Source organism: Cebidichthys violaceus, unplaced genomic scaffold, assembly GCF_023349555.1.
Source record: "Cebidichthys violaceus isolate CVI_PGR_0920_01 unplaced genomic scaffold, fCebVio1.0.p SCAF_44, whole genome shotgun sequence".
NCBI lineage: Eukaryota > Metazoa > Chordata > Actinopteri > Perciformes > Stichaeidae > Cebidichthys > Cebidichthys violaceus.
In genome coordinates, this window is record NW_027176639.1 from 1 (window position 1) to 15,939 (window position 15,939).

The window sequence follows — 15,939 nt, forward strand, 5'->3', positions numbered from 1 at the left end:
CGGGCCTCACGGGGAGCGAGACGGGCAACAAAGACAGCGCGGTGGCCAGAGAGCCAGAGGAGAGACGAGAGGCCCACAGACAAGGGGACGGCGAGGGCCACACAGACGGGGGGGGGGGTCACAGATTTCACAGACACACAGAGAGAGAGACAGCAGGCAGGAGAAGCAGCGAGACTGCAGGGACCATAAGGAAGGAAGAGAGGGGAGACCCGGGCGATCGCAGATGGAGAGAGCAGTGGCCAGACAGACAGCGGGAGACCTGGACCTCACAGATGTGAGGGGTGAGGGGGTAAGATGGAGAGCTGGGTAGAGAAGGTACCTTATTAAGTACCAGAAGATCTGCAATTTAACATTTAGCCTTCATGTGTTTTTTAAGTTGTAGCACCATCAAGTCTAACTATGCGGGGTCGTGCGGGGCTGCAGGCTATTCCGGTTTAATAATAGCTAAGACGTAATCTGTGATCACGTTCAGAACCAAAAATCAACAGCAGAAGTCGGTTCGGACGTCTGTGAACGCTGATCGAGACTCTGATTTATCCCTGGACACTACTGTGTATTTGTACCCCTCTTTAAATGTTGGGGGGTCACACAAATCAACGTGTCTCTGTTCATCTCCACCTCGCAGTTAGCCTTTAGCCTTTTAAACGGACTTCTGGCAAATGAACGTCCTCCTCGGGACGCGCGAGGGTGTGGACCTCACGCCCTCCGATCAGCTCTGCGCCGTTCTACCGACGAGGCGGTTTCGGGTTGCCACAATGCTTTTCTAAATGTAAAAAAAAAAAGCAAAATCCCCTGAAAGACTGAAGCGCAGGTGCGACTGTGCACGCTAATAAAGAAAGAGTAAACGTCGAAGGATTAAGAGAAAGATCCGTTTGTTCCGCGCTTCTCATATCTCGGTGTATTATTAAAGCAGGCGCACAGGGGCGCATCGTACTCTGGAGATGCTGTATAAAATATAGTCTGCAGCGTTCACCGTTCACCGTAAATCAGGCTCGGAGAAGCTCTCGTCACTGGCTTCCAAAAAAAAACAAAAAAAAAACAGCGACATCGACACATATGTTTGCAAACACACACTTAAAAATACTCTCTTAACACCGAGATATGTAAATGCGGCGGCGGTAAACAGACAGACAGGCCGTGACACCCGGTGGCTGTTGATTCCCGGTGAAAGCACCTTTCTCTTCCTCGGGCAGAAAGCAAAAACAACAACCAAAAACAGTGACTGCCAATGACAGGCCCTGCCAGCAGCCCCATCTCTCATCGTGACCTCATCAGACAGGGAGAACACACACACACACACACACACATATGCACGCGCAGGGAGATGTAAACGGCGCTACACAATGCAAACACAATCTACTTGCTAATAAGCAATCAGCACTTCTGTTCTTCTTCTCTTTTTTTTTCCCCCCATTACATCTCAGAGTGTTTCCGAAATCCCACGTCGGTGTGATTTGACTAATTGCGTTGCCTGACATACATCCAGCAACTGGGAGTGTGTGTGTGTGTGTGTGTGGTGGGGGGATATGAAGGAAAAACAAATCCGGAGAAAGCACGAGTCCCATGTTTGAATTCACTTTGTGGGTATATATCTGCTGCTGGTTCCTCCCTGCACTCATCCCTCCGTCTGTCTCCGTCTCTATTAGTCCCTCTGTGTCTATTTCCCTCTCTGTCGCTTTGGCTTGTTTTTTTTCTCCACACATTTAATCCTCTCTACTCATTTCTTCCTCTCTCTTTATCTCTTTTTCTCTCTCTCTCTCTGTCTAAAAAAGAAAAAAAAAAAGAAAAAAACAATTCACAAAGCAATCCTCGTCCCCCAGGTAGAGGTTGTCTTCAATCCCTACCTCTGTTTTTCATCTTGTCCTCCACCGTTCCGGAGAGAATACAGACACAAAATGTCAATATTTGGACAGCAGCTCGGGACGGCGGGGGAGTACCACGGCTTCCTCGGGTTGGCCGGTGAGGCTGTGATGAGTAAACCAGAGACCTCCCAGGGCCAAAACAGAGAAAGATGGCTCCCGCCGCATCCAGTAATGACAGACAGAGAAACTGTCCGGAGTCTTTGGGAGGCAGCTACCATTTTCCATGGTTTTTTTTTTTTTAAACTGTGACTGAGCCGGCAAACAAAAACAAAAAAACAGCCAAGATGGCCGTTTGGCCTGATTTGATCTTTGATTAATAATGCTCCTAGTTCGACGCTTTTCAGGACTTAATCCTGACCCGACTCTGTCTTAGACGTTCCCTGAGAATGTCAGGCTTTACCTTTTTTTTTAAAAAAAAGGATAATTCTGGTTTACGACAACCGTGGTGTCATTTTCTGAGTTCTGGTCATCATTCGTATCGTTTATTATATGATACGAATGACGTAGCGGTGAAGTCCGACGGGGCAAGAAATGAGAATCAGACCGGGTCAATCGAGCTAACAGGTTAGTCAGATTAACAAAACCTGATCGTTGACTTTCTTACAGACCGGCCAGTTCTGTTTATAACGACCAAAATAAGGGATAATTTATGTAAGCTATATTAGAGCGCTGTATATCAGGTGTTTTGCGTCTCCTACCTCTTCCAAATAAACTCTACATTGTATCTGTTTCCTCACGTTAGCTCGCTAGTTGCAACAGCAGCAGCGCAACGCAGATCAAAGAGCTCGTTTTTCCCCAGACGGGGTTGTGAACCAGCGATCTGAATCACTTTCTTTGTTCCTAAAACTAAAGAGTGTTGAGGACTATTCCTCATTTTGCAGAGAATCTGGAATGTGTGGAACTCATGGCCAAAGAGCAGATGTATGAGTCCCATGACTGAGATTTCTGCGTACAGCCTAAACTAAGCTAAGTCTCCACGGCCCCCTGTCTTAGATGAAGAAAGAGTGCATCTTAGGGGTTCTTTGCACCTGATTTGAGTCATGTGCAAGAAAGGCTCCCGTCCTCTTTTTTTTTTTTTTTTTTTTTCATCTATTTCATTGGTGGGAACACTCTGTGCTCATTCAGTTTCATTCACAAAGCACAGCCTTTTCATACCAAGCACACATTCATCAAGACGCTCAACGAGATGTTTCTGGTGCGCCGGTAATCAGCGCTATTACGAGCTCTGATTGTGGTTTTGATTCGTTTCCACACAAACCTGGGATCCACTCCTCCACCCCATCTTTATTATGGTATGAAAAAAGGCCAGATAAGAAAGGCATGTTGCAGGAAGTAGACCAGTCAATTAGTGAATCAAATTGATTAATCTCTCCTTTTCTCCGCTGCGACTTTTATTGATATTCAACAAGAGACTCAGCGTAGAGGAAGTAGTGACATCTCCACCTGTAACGGGCTAAATTCAAATTGATTTTTTTAATGAGGCAATGTTTTTATCCTATCTGCTGTAATAGATTTTTACTTTTTCATTTGACATTGAAATACTTCCCGCTCTGTGTAATTTCTGCCGGTGGGGGTTTTGAATACTTGAGTACGTTCTGCGTTTAACGACCCTTTACAGGTTTTACATGGTCGGTGTTCTGGTCTCCTTGCTCTCCTTATTGGATGCTTTAAGTTAAGAGGGAACAAAAGTCACATCGTCTGTGCTTGTCAACGTAACGTCTTGGGATCCGGAGTGACTGCCAACTCGCACACTGATACAACCATCTGACTATGTTTACCCAAGAGAACAATCTTTGCAAAGGCGCACCATATTGTTCTCGCAAGACAATGAGAAGCTGACTGGAGCGTAGAGCAACAGGCGCTGAAAGTGGGTGTTTTCAGAAAGAGGGTGAATACAAGTATATTAAGACAGATATTAAATATGAATAGGAACATGGAAATAGGTACTATATCTGTGCTTTAATGGACACAGTCTAATGTGACTCTTCACAACAGAACTGAAGATGTTCTCCTACATTAGAGGCTTTCTGCTTGGTGACCTTTTTGTGCTTTTCTTTTGTCACTGTTTAAGCAACGTTGTTCTGTTTGTTTTAAGCATTCAGCCTTTTTTTTTCCTCCAACGTATTCATAGTGAGCAAGGTCTCTTCATTTCTTCTTTTCCACGGTGAGATCTTTTCTTCTGGCCTCGTGGATCTTAGATCTCAGACCGAGGGATCGCGAGGCTTCCCGGTGTCGTCAGTATCCAGGGCCTGAGAGGTAGTCTGTTTCAAAACCCTGTATGCTAAATTCATCTGACAGCTCGCCGACATGGGAAACTGCAACACGGTGCCCGCCGCTAATTCATAATCAGCCATCTAATACACCGTTGCCACAGTGATTTAATTGTCCCATTTGTCACGGCTGTTGTTCTCACCAAAACAAACGTCACGATAATGATCGTTTCCAGTCCCCCACCCGTCACGCAGCCTTCCACAGCTGATTGAACGTTTCTGAGATGCCAATTTCTTTTTTTTCTGATGAATATTTAATCCTCTCTTATCTGTCACCTTTTTTTAATTTTTTTTTTTTTTTTCCTGCTCACGCTTGCCGCTATCTTCTATTAAGATGATGAGGGGAATAATGAGGGGAAATGGTGTCTAATTTGAATCAAGCAACCTACAAAAACGACGGGAGTGTGGAGGGGGGGGGGGGGGGAGGGGGGGGGGGGGGGGGGTGTGGTTGTCAATCAATAGCGCTTTGGCTCCTGACGCAGCGGTGCCTCACTCCAGGCACGCTGCTTTCAGGAAAGCCATTTGCCCACTTTTTAAAGGTATCCGGTGATATCCCGGCCTCGCAGGCGGTGTCCCTTTGATTTAAAACCACGTCGGGAGACTTATTTGCTAAAGTGTCAGACAAGCGGCCGAGCGGGAAGCTGTACGGCAGGTGTAGTTGATGATATGCCAACTGGAAATGGTTTTCCCCCTTGATTTGAAATATTCTGAGGTGCACCAAAAAAGGGGAAGAGCGCTGCAGCGCGGTCCCGTGAGGAAACCTTGCCTGTAACCCTCCTTTGATAATTGCTATGCAAAGGTTCTAGAAATGAATTACTGATCAGCCGAGTGTTGCGGAGAGCCGGCGTGTTTGGGAGACAGAATGAAGGATGAGACCCTGCCACAAAAAAACCCTGGAAGAGAATGTGTGTGTGTGTCTCAAACACACACACACACACACAGAATGCGGGAATGGTTGCTGTCGGAGCGTGCCAAACATATGTGTGTGTGTGTGTGTGTGTGTGTGTGTGCGTGAATGGATTTGCTTGCTTAAGCACACATCTCTACAAAAGTGCATAACAAATGCACGTGGTCTATACATAGTCTCGGCTCAGGCGTAGTCCTTCTTGCTCTCTGCCGTCTTCATGCTAAAGTGAAGAACATGCACTCAGCATTGAAGTCCTACGCGCCGCACCAACAGACGAGACACCGATGAGGCAACCGATAATAGTCCCATCCCTATATAATGGAAGTCTCGCATACACATAGAGAGAAATGAGCAACGGGTATGCCTATGTAGCGGCGATATACGCTTGGCACAGTGCCATTAGCTAGCACTCCTCTTAGACTGGATCTCGTTTAAGCCTTCCAGAGCACTACCTCAAAGGAAAAGTCCTTTTCAGTACAGATATCATCCCCTCGCCTCGTTCACTCCGCCGCAAAACACACGAGCGGATTACATGCAGGTATCATGTATCCGCCTACATATTGAATCAGACAATGGTATACCTTCACACACACACACACACACACACACACACACACACACACACACACACGCTCTCTCCATCTGGTTTTGTTGTTTACCGAAGTCTGTGAAACCCAAGTGTCCCTCTTTCCAAATACCAGTCGTGTGATATTACCTCCCGTGGAGTGGTAAGCTGTTCCCTTCTAAATTCAACATGACTAACAAATGTTGGTTTCGTCGTGGCGAGTACAGAGCACAGAACCAACCGGGTACGCTCCCAGGCCAGTGCCAAATGAGCGCGCTCGGAGCCAGAGAAAGCTTGAGGAAACACGATGATTTGTTCATAAATGCGGTCCTTTTAATAAGCGAAGCAGCAAGAGGGGAATTCAGGGCATCGCATTTTAAAATACAGTCGCAGGCCGGAACGTCTCGGTCGGGACCGACTGCTTGCTGAAGGAGGTCACCTGCTAGGTAAATAGCTTAAGATGCATATCAGTAAAACAACTCACATATACATACAACTCCAGAATGTATTTCGTTTATTTCTTAAAGGCTTGTGTTCTTGACAAAGAGGTGAGCCTTTTGGATGTCTTCCAGGTGTGCGTTTCGGGGGTTTTTTTCCGCACACTTCCCAGCCTGTTTGTTCTGCGGGGGCAGGCGGTGACACTGACACTGCTGCATATTGGCTCTCTATTTTGGCTCCGTTTATTAATAATACCGAACACTGTGGAGCCACGATGATGAGGACCATTCACTATCCTACAACACCCATCTAATCTGCTCTATTTGTATTCCCCGCACTGATATGATATTTGGCAGCCTCCGGTCTAGACAGGGGTCTTACATGAGCCGCGTGGAACAATCCCTCAGAAGGAAAGGGCAATTCAATATGAAATGAGATTTTGTGTTGCTCCACATTTTGTCTGACTCCACTTTGATCAATAAACAGGTACTAGCCTAATGGAATTTTAGAGAGAACAAGGCTTAGGATGAAAACTAAAGCCTTGTCTAAAAAAAAAAAAACTACTGCACTGTAAAATGTAGAAGAGTCAGTAAATAAACCCGAAGTGAAGAGGACGTTTTCCCTAATTCCGATGTTTTCTGTTCGCCTTTGGCCGACGAAAACCGAAGGTACGCAAAAAAAAGCCGCTAACGTGCTTGATCAGCTGAAACTATAACCAACAAGTACAATAGACCAACTACGGTTCTGATTGAAATGCATCTCATTACATCACTTTAGCTCCCCGTGCCTCTTTCCCTCGCACTTGAGTGAACCTATTGATTTGAGCCACTAAAGCGCTAGAGGCCTTAAAGCTGCCTCTGCGGTGAGTCGCTGTCCTTTCAGCACCACTTGGCGTCAGAAGGAGAGGAGAAGGAGAACGGAGGAAGAAAAGAAATTCCCCCCCCCCCCCCGAAATATTCTTTTCCTTTTCACCCGGGTGTGAAATACAATCAACACCTCAGGGGCCTGCTCATGCCAGCCAGCCAGCAACACCGGAGCCGGGCCTTTTGCACACTCTCAAATTAAGGAAATTAAAAGTCACCGGTCCGCACCGACAATTCAGCATTATCCCCATTCACATTCGCAAACACGCACTGTGGAAGAAGCGGGATTGTAAGGGGAGGGTGTGTGAGCACTGGAATGACAGTGTAATTACGTGACGTGTGTGTGTGTGTGTGTGTGTGTGTGTGTGTGTGTTGGAATGGGTGTGGGGGAGGGGGGGGGGACTCACCGGCCGAATGACCCCGGTTGGTGGCATCGTGGTCACTGTCGCCTTGCTCGCTGTCACCGTGACCACTGTCTTTGGAGCTGACGATGTCTGCCTCTTGGAATGCCGAACTGTAAAGAGGCGGCGGGGGGGGGGGGGGGGAGGGGGGAGGTGAGAGTGCAGACAAGTCGTGTCGGAGAAAAGAGACGGAGAGGAGGGGAAAGAATGGAAGGGGTCAGAGAGAGAGGTCGAGATGCAATATTGAGAAAGAGGAGACGGGAGGGGATTAGATGAGGGGGGGGGGGGCAGAGAAAAGGGAGGAAGAGGGGGAGAATCAGACATCAGCACCGCGGTAATGCAGTCACGGTGGCCCGGCAAGAGGCTAAATTGGATGTTACACACGGCATGTAATGAAATCCAGCATTAGAGCTGTAATAGGCAATGCTACGTCAGTTATGGGAGTGATGCCAAATTGAAGATGAACGTTATGGATGCGTTGGGAACCGTGTAGCCTCTCAAAGCCACAATTATCGATGCGGAATATACGAGGCTCACACGGATGGATGTAATATTCAATTTTATAGATATGTGAATAACCTTGGTTCCATGAGGCCTATTGAACGTTACAGGTCCTCTGGTGGTGGCTGGTGTCTGCCTCGCTAGGCTGCACATTGGTAATTATATGGTGTGTGTGTGTGTGTGTGTGTGTGTGTGTGTGTGTGTGTGTGTGTGTGTGCTTTTGACTACCTGTTGACACGTCTTGGTCTGTCCACCAGATAGCTGAGTTCTCGTTGGTGTTTTGTCTAGAAAACACACAGAAACACACATTTTAATCACGTCTAATGCCAAGTGCGGCACATTAATGAACACACAAGAAGGATGGTTCACGCTGTAAAAGAGGAACATAACTGCCAACACATTCATTCATTGGTTGTCAACATGTAACCGCAACAGAAAGAAGCTAAGGGCAGCGCAAGGCGGGGGGGGGGGGGGTGGAACCGACACTGCGCGCATCCACTAGGTGAGTGAGTGGGCGAGAGGAGACGAGAGTAGTGTGTTAGGGAGGCGATTGAATGCGTAAATGATTGAGCTGCGCGTTGCTGAAACTGAACAACCTTTGTTCGCGGTGCTGCTGTGCCGCGTCGTGCACGGAATACTTAACGCGCAGGAAAGACAAGGCTGTGACTGGCTTGTCTGGCTCCACTCCAGCCACACCGCAATCAACAGAAAGCCCCCGAAACTCCACAGCCCCCCCCCCCCCCCCCCCGCGCAGAACGCACAGGCTGAACACAAAACAGGACCGGTGCGTTACTCGCCTCCTCCCCTTCTCCTGGTGAGGTTTTCCACCGAAACTTTGTAATCTATAATAAGGCGATATCAACTGAATGTTGCTGTGCTTTAATAGGCTGCTGATGTAACCGGACATATTCAATATTTCACACACAGAAATGCTCCTGGTGGGATTTGTCCACTACGTTTCTGACACACTTAAGCATGCTGTGTTTCCCCTTCACTAAACGTATAGTTTGGACTATGAGAGTCACGCCATTCCTTTGGGGTAACCCAAAATATATCCAAAGGCTGCATAGCTCAATATATCAGTTAGATCAAAACTGCACCAAACACAGAATAAAGAACATTTAAAATAAAAAAAGCATCTTCCAACTTCGTGGTTTGACTGGAATAATGTATTTTATGCCCAAGATAATTTTTGTCTCCCACTGCCTGTTTGCACACGATCTAAAGGTTGATCTGATAGCAGTCTATTGCGAATAAAACTAAAAGGCCACATGAGATTTAACAATTGACATGTCCAATCACCATTACGCTTGACAATGATTAAAGGCCACTGAGCAGAACAGCCAAGTCAATAGCAGATACCACTTCCATCCTCTCGGGGACTTTTGTTGCGCGTGACCTGAGTGAATAACACACTTTGACATGAAGCAGACGCAGCTGTAGATTTCTGGGGGATCTTTGAAATTAGGTTAACCCTTTAAATCGCGGGCTTTTGTGCACTTTTAATACATCTCAAGTGGAGCCGTGGGCGATAGCAGCTGATTCCGGCTTTTCTTACCTCGTTAGAGAGAATGCTGCCATTGGATATGATGTCCGGTTGTTGGTCACTGTAACCCGTGACTATGGCGCCGCAGGGGTTGGTGTGATCCGTGTCAGTGCTGCGGGAGGGGCTGCACGGTTTGAGGAACATCAGGTCCGTTTTGGCGGACTCCGGTGTCAGACACACCTGGTAGCAGTAGGAGTTCTGGTTCTGGTGGTGGTGGGAGCCGAAGCCCCCTCCCACGCCGCCCACACCAGACTCCTCCACGGGCACCTGCCCCACGGGCCCGACCCCTGACGTCACGTTGGTGCTCTGAACTAACATGATGTCAGATTTACTCAGCTTCTTCTGTTTCCGGCCTCGAGCCTGCCTGCTACAGCACGAGCCGCAGCACAGGCAGCACTCACCGGCCAGCAGGCACGTGTACAGGTTGAGCTTCTTGTCCTTTTGGCAGCGCACGGCCAGCACGATCATAGCCAGGAGGAAGATGAAAGACACGGAGCCCAAGGCGATGATGAGAATTAGGGTGAGGTCAAGGGAGGTCTCCTTTGCCTTGGAGGCAGAGCCTCGATCCCCACTGCGGCCTTCGACCACGCTGTCCACTAGCATTACACTCACACTCGCGGAGGAGGAGAGAGGGGGCTGCCCGTGGTCCCTCACTTCGATCAGCAGGTCGTAGAAGCCCTGCGGGTCCCGCTTGGGAGAGATCCTGCGGGCTGTCCTCAGCTCCCCCGTCCTCCAGTCCATGCGGAACATCCCCATCTCGTTGCCCCGCAGGATGCTGTAGGACAGCCGTGCGTTCTCGCCATCATCCGCATCCATAGCCACAATGCGCGTCACCAAGTAGCCGGGCTCCGCGGAGCGCGGCAGGTGCTCTTTGGCGGTGCCGTTTTTACCGATGGGGGCTATGACAGTGGGAGCGTTGTCATTTTGGTCAACTATGATCACATTTACAGTGGTGTTGGAGAAGAGCTCCGGAGCGCCAGAGTCTTTCGCCTGGACCATGAAGCTAAACTCCTTCAGCTGCTCGTAATCAAAAGAGCGCAGCGCGTAAAGGTAGCCGGTGTCCTGGTTTATGGACACATACGTGTCCACAGACATGCCCTGTATGTCACACTCCAATATGGAGTAAGTAATAAGAGCGTTTTGTCCTACATCGGGGTCCAGGGCGCTCACGGCGTGAATGAAAGCACCGGGCACGTTATTCTCAGTCACATACACATCATAAACAGCCTGCGTAAAACGGGGCGCATTGTCATTCTCATCGGAGACGTGCACTTTAATGGACTTGCTGGTGGCGAGCGACGGCTGACCCTTATCTTTGGCCACCACGGTGATTGTGTAGGAATCTGTGTTCTCCCTGTCCAGCGGCCCGTCCGTCACGATGGTGTAGTAGTTTTTAAAAGACGATTTCAGCTTGAAAGGAACGTCTCCCAGTATCTCGCAGCTCATGTGTCCATTCTCGCCGGAGTCCCGGTCTGAGACGCTAAAAAGTGCGATCACGGTGCCCGGGGCGTCCTGCTCGCTCACGGATTCAGTCACAGTGCTGAAACCGATCTCCGGTGTGTTGTCGTTCACGTCCACGAGTTTGACCAGCACTTTGCAGTGCGCGGGGACCGCGTTCGCCCCCAAATCCTTAGCCTGGACATAAATCTGATGCGTGTTGCTCTCCTCAAAGTCCACCTCGCCCGCCACCTCTATCCTTCCGGTTCTGGCGTCAATGTTGAATAAGTCCTTTATCCGCGGGGCGTTGTGACTGCTGAACGAATACACGATTTCCCCGTTTTGTCCCTCGTCAACATCCGTGGCGTTGAGCTGAATGATCAGAGTGCCCACCGGAGAGTTTTCCCGCAGGTTAACGGAGTACACCGACTGGTCAAAGGTGGGCGCGTTATCGTTCGAGTCCAGAACTTTCACGACCAGAAGAGCCGTCCCGGTCCGCTGCGGGATGCCGCCATCCACAGCCGTCAGCACGTAGCGGTGCACCGCCTGCTGCTCCCTGTCCAGCGGCTTCTCCAGCACCAGCTCGGCGAACTTGTTCCCGTCGCTCTGCGTCTGCACGTCAAGGTAAAAATAGTTATTATTCGTTATGGCGTATGTGCTGAGCGCGTTTGTGCCCACGTCAGGGTCAAAGGCATTCTCCACTGGGAAACGGGTCCCGGGGATGGCGCTCTCCGATATCTCCACGGAAATGTCCGTCTCGGGAAAGCTGGGCGGATTGTCGTTGATATCCATCACCTCGATCTCCACGCGAAAGAGCTCCAGCGGGTTCTCCAGAAACACCTCCAGGTGCAATAGGCACGGGATGGTCTGCTTACAGATTTCTTCTCGGTCAATTTTCTCCTTCACCACGAGTGCGCCGTTCTCTAAGTTCACCTCCAGATACGGTGTCCGTGAACTAGGCACCGTCTGAAAGCGGCGAGCGGAAAGTTTGGTAATGTCCAGCCCCAAATCCTCTGCAATATTCCCAACCACGGAACCAGGTTCCTGCTCCTCTGGCACGGAGTAGTGTAGCTGAGAGACCGCTCCATCCAGGATGGAGAGCAGGATTATTAACCAAATCATCTCCTCGCTCTCTCACGAAAGTGCACTTCAAGACGATTAAAAAAAAAAAAAAAAAAAAAGTGTTATTCCTTTTTCTTACAAGAAATGAGCATTTCCCATTTTCTCTGTCCGTAAAAAAGCAGTGAAATAAACAGCAACGAAGCCGTCCGCTTGTGAAATTCCTCGCCTCTGCCTCGGGTCAGTGGAACATTGTGTCGTTTCAGCTGTGAGAAGCACAGCCATTTGATCCGAGCTTCTCTGTTTTAATCAATTCTGCACCGGTCTGTGAGTTTTGGCGTCGGCGCAAAACATTGCAGGCTGGAGCCAGGACGCAAAGCCAACGCTCCCTGTGCACAGAACAGACAGCCCGTTCTTCACACAAAGTCACAGAACAACATAGGAAATTCCACATCAGTAGGAAAAAAAAAGAAAGAAGAAGACGGCAAAAAAAAAAGTCCTATTCACGCTCCGACGGAATCTATAACAAAAATGCAACTTGTAAACGAACACTGGCGAATAACGAGGACTTTCTCTCTATCTCGCTCTGAGAGGATGTAATCACTGCGCCTAAGCGCTCAAAGCGGATGATGTTCGCAGCTCGGCTTCTGTAAGGCGAGTGTGAGCGGCGGGGTTGGTTTTGCGCACAGCTCCTTTCCCCACCAGCCAATGGTATTCTCAAACACCGGGTGTAATGGCACCTGATTGGGGCTCTGCGACGCCAGCCAGAGAGCAACACAATCGGGCCCTCATAACAAAACCAGTTAAGTGCCGCTGCGCTCCTCTCTCCTCCTCTCTCCTCCTCCCGTTCTCTCCTCTCTCCTCCAGTTGTAGCAGCAACGTTAAATGTTTTACACATCGAGCGAATTAAGAAAGTCGAATGGACAGTGGGTGACAGTTGGCATCACCGGGGCTCTGTGCGGATGATATTGCAGCTGCCAGGGAGTGCTGGTATTTCTGAAATATTGTATGGAGAAAAAAAACAACAAAAAAAAAAACTGCCAAAAGTCATTATGACCATATTTTTTTTCCTTTTTCTTTCTTTTCAGTTTGACAAATTGCTCTCAATATTCAATAAAAAAAAAGATGGACCCTCACAAGGTTGCTCTTGACGCAACTATTTAAACAGGTATCCGCTCTGATATTAATGCATGAGTCAGAATGTAGCAAGGATGCCCACAGCCGAAGACCACCATGTAGAGAGCCTGCGCAAGTAAAGATAGCTAGTGACGCAATACCCCGCCGTGCCATGGCCATCCTCCCTCTCTCTCTCTCTCTCTCTCTCTCTCTCTCTCTCTCTCTCTCTCTCTGTGTCTCTCTCTCTCTCTCTCTCTCTCTCTCTCTCTCTCTCTCTCTCTCTCTCTCTGAGACATGAAGGCACATAGGCGCAATAGAGAAAAGAAAGCATTTCAAATAAAGTAATATCTCCAGTGTGTTTGCCAGTGAGCATCAGTATGATACGAGGTTCCATCAGAGCTGGATCACACATGAGTTACTTTAATTCAGTGTAATGAAGCGTCGTACTTCAGTCCTACCGTGTTGCTAATAGCCTGGAGTCTATTAGTTCCCCTATCTTCCCATTCTGATCATTAACCCCCTCTCATGCTGGCCTTAACTGTAGAGCAGTTGCATCATGCGCTAATTTAATTCATAAAGCATGAATTAAATATGCAAATGGAATAGTTGCGAGGGAAACACAAATGGCGGGGGTCTAACTACTTGCATTTTGGAGGATGACGACAAAAAGATGAAAAAGAGCGTAATTGAAGCCAATTAGCATAAGTCTCTAATTCTATATGCAATAGACGGGAGCGCAACAATATCGGCCGTAATGCAAAGCGACGTGCCCATTGTGCGGCGGATTAAACAGCGAGCGACTCTTGATTCTGCATCTCGCCATAGAAGTCAGGAGAAACAAAGCGGAGACGTTGGATGGATTTCCAGCACCATGTCTGAGCCGGAGCCGTGTGACTGAATCGAGCTGACACTGAAGTCGGATCTCGGAGCAGAGCGCACAGCAGCTCCCCCTCTCTGTCCATGACTCCGTCAGGGTGTTACAGAGACCAACGTCGCCCCCTCGCGTCTACCCGCTTTCTTTCTTTCTTTCTTTCTTTCTTTTTGTTAATTCCTGAAGATGAAGAAGGGAAGCTTGAGAACTGCTTATTTCATAGAGAACAAGCTGAAAACCACGCAGCATCTTAAATTGTTGAATTTGATTTAGTATTTGTTTAGGTCATTTCTGTCTACATTCACTAAATTGCTTCTGAGTACTTTCTTCACCACCAGTGGTCAAATGGCCCCCAGGAAGTGTCCTGTCATTATATATATATTATATTACTGAAGCTTATTATTATTATTACTGGCACATCAATGTACTAACTACATATATATGGATCAGGAAAATAGAGTTAAAAAAAGTCCACAGCTGAAATGTAGTGGAACAGATATAATCAGTGCCATAAAATGGAAATGCTCTGTAAGTACTGCACTTGAAAACATCTTTCCTTCCACGACTTTCTCTGTATATTGTTCCTTGACATCTGGGCCATAGCCAGGAATGTAGAAACACAGAGGTCAGGATTTCAAATTGCCCTGGTGCCGTCCAACCCGCCCAAAACATTATGTCACTAGACACTAGAATCTCGTACATTTGCTAATACTAATTATCTAATTATCGAGTGTAACTCGGGTCATTAAAATCCCCAAATTCTCAGAAAAAAAACCCCACAATATATAACTTGTCCTCGATGGTAGCTACGGTCTGTTTACGTACACAACCTCTGACACTAATTACCTGCTGCTTAGTGTCAGAGGTTGGACTGCAGCAACGGTCGAGCCTGCGCACTAACAGCTAAACGTGTGTATGCTTGTTAATCTGAACATCTAGTTATTATTTTTCTGTTTTTATTGCCGTGTACGTGTGGTTATAACGGCCCTGCAGTCGCCCGCAGGTGTTCTCAATCACTGTGGCCGATTAGACCTCTGCTCAGATCGATCTTAGGCGGAGCTTTGCTTTGGAATCGCGTCACAGAACTCTTTGTACCGACTGCATTTCTTTTCTTTTTCACCGCAGACATGTTGAGTTAACAGTAGGAATAGCAGGTGTTACTAACAGCATTAACAATGTCTCAGTGACAGCGCGACAGGAAGCGAGCGCTGTGAAATACGGAGCGGCAACATGAAGTCTAGTCACTGTTAATTGTATTACCCACAACGGTGCTTGTCCTGCTGGGACATGTCAAAGTAGCATCTGTGGAAAAAGGCCTGTAAGAACAATAAAGGTGTAATACATCCCATGTAGCGTAAGGGGGCGTGTCAATCAACAACAGTTTTGGACACCGTCCCGAAAAGGACATCCGATCAACCGAAACATGTGGAAACATCTGTGTGGATGTTCACACAGATGTGTGACAGATCGTCACTGAAACAGACACTAATATTTGCAAATAACCAACCGTAGTCCGATCACATTATCAATGTATAGCTGAAACACACTTACAGGGCCAGTATGTTTGAATTTTTCGGGGGATTGGAATATCATATTCATAACTATATTGGTGTATAATCCCCTGAAACTAAGGATCTTTGTGTTTTTTTGTTAGCTTAGGCCCAGAATCCGCTCCAATCTGTAACCCCACAGCACCACACCGGATACCTGTATTCTCCAAAACGTTTCCTTTAAAAGGCCTTTACATAGTGCAATGTTGCTTTCCATGTTGCTATCTATAGCATATATAATTCATGTTGACATCAGAAATATAGCGTATATTCCACTCGTAAAGATGTCGGTCGGCTGCCTTTTATTCCTGGTTGTTTTGTCATGAGCAAGAGCAACATCAGTGGTCATTCTCCTTTTAACCGTTTCCACATCTATAATTAAGTAGCTCCCGACCGACAAATGGGACATCAATTTTGACAAATTATGTCATAACCTGCCTTGATGTGAGGGGGCTAACAGACTAAGGCTGGGCCTGTAGGTAAAAGCTCAGAAGGCCATTAAAATTTCATAATATGAACAAAAAGGCAATTAAGATATCATTAAGAGGGTTAG

General features: G+C 47.7%; 1 protein-coding gene across 1 annotated transcript; it reads right to left on the reverse strand.

Moving 5' to 3' along the window:
• Nucleotides 1-4,590: 4,590 nt before the first annotated feature.
• On the reverse strand, nucleotides 4,591-12,493 carry LOC137886581 (protocadherin-10-like). The gene is made up of 3 exons (XM_068729089.1): nucleotides 9,366-12,493; nucleotides 8,036-8,091; nucleotides 4,591-7,419 (listed from the first exon to the last, which is right to left on the reverse strand). Exons 1-3 carry the CDS (start codon nucleotides 11,910-11,912, stop codon nucleotides 7,113-7,115), a joined length of 2,910 nt encoding a protein of 969 aa, XP_068585190.1. The 5' UTR covers nucleotides 11,913-12,493; the 3' UTR covers nucleotides 4,591-7,112.
• Between the last annotated feature and the right edge of the window lie 3,446 nt (nucleotides 12,494-15,939).

Coding starts and splice junctions, on each gene's coding strand:
- LOC137886581 (XM_068729089.1), bottom strand. CDS start 11,912: ATGATTTGGTTAATAATCCTGCTCTCCATCCTGGATGGAGCGGTCTCT. Junction 8,092..9,365: donor GCAGCATTCTCTCTAACGAG/GTAAGAAAAGCC, acceptor TGTGTTTTCTAG/ACAAAACACCAACGAGAACT. Junction 7,420..8,035: donor AGACCAAGACGTGTCAACAG/GTAGTCAAAAGC, acceptor GCCTCTTTACAG/TTCGGCATTCCAAGAGGCAG.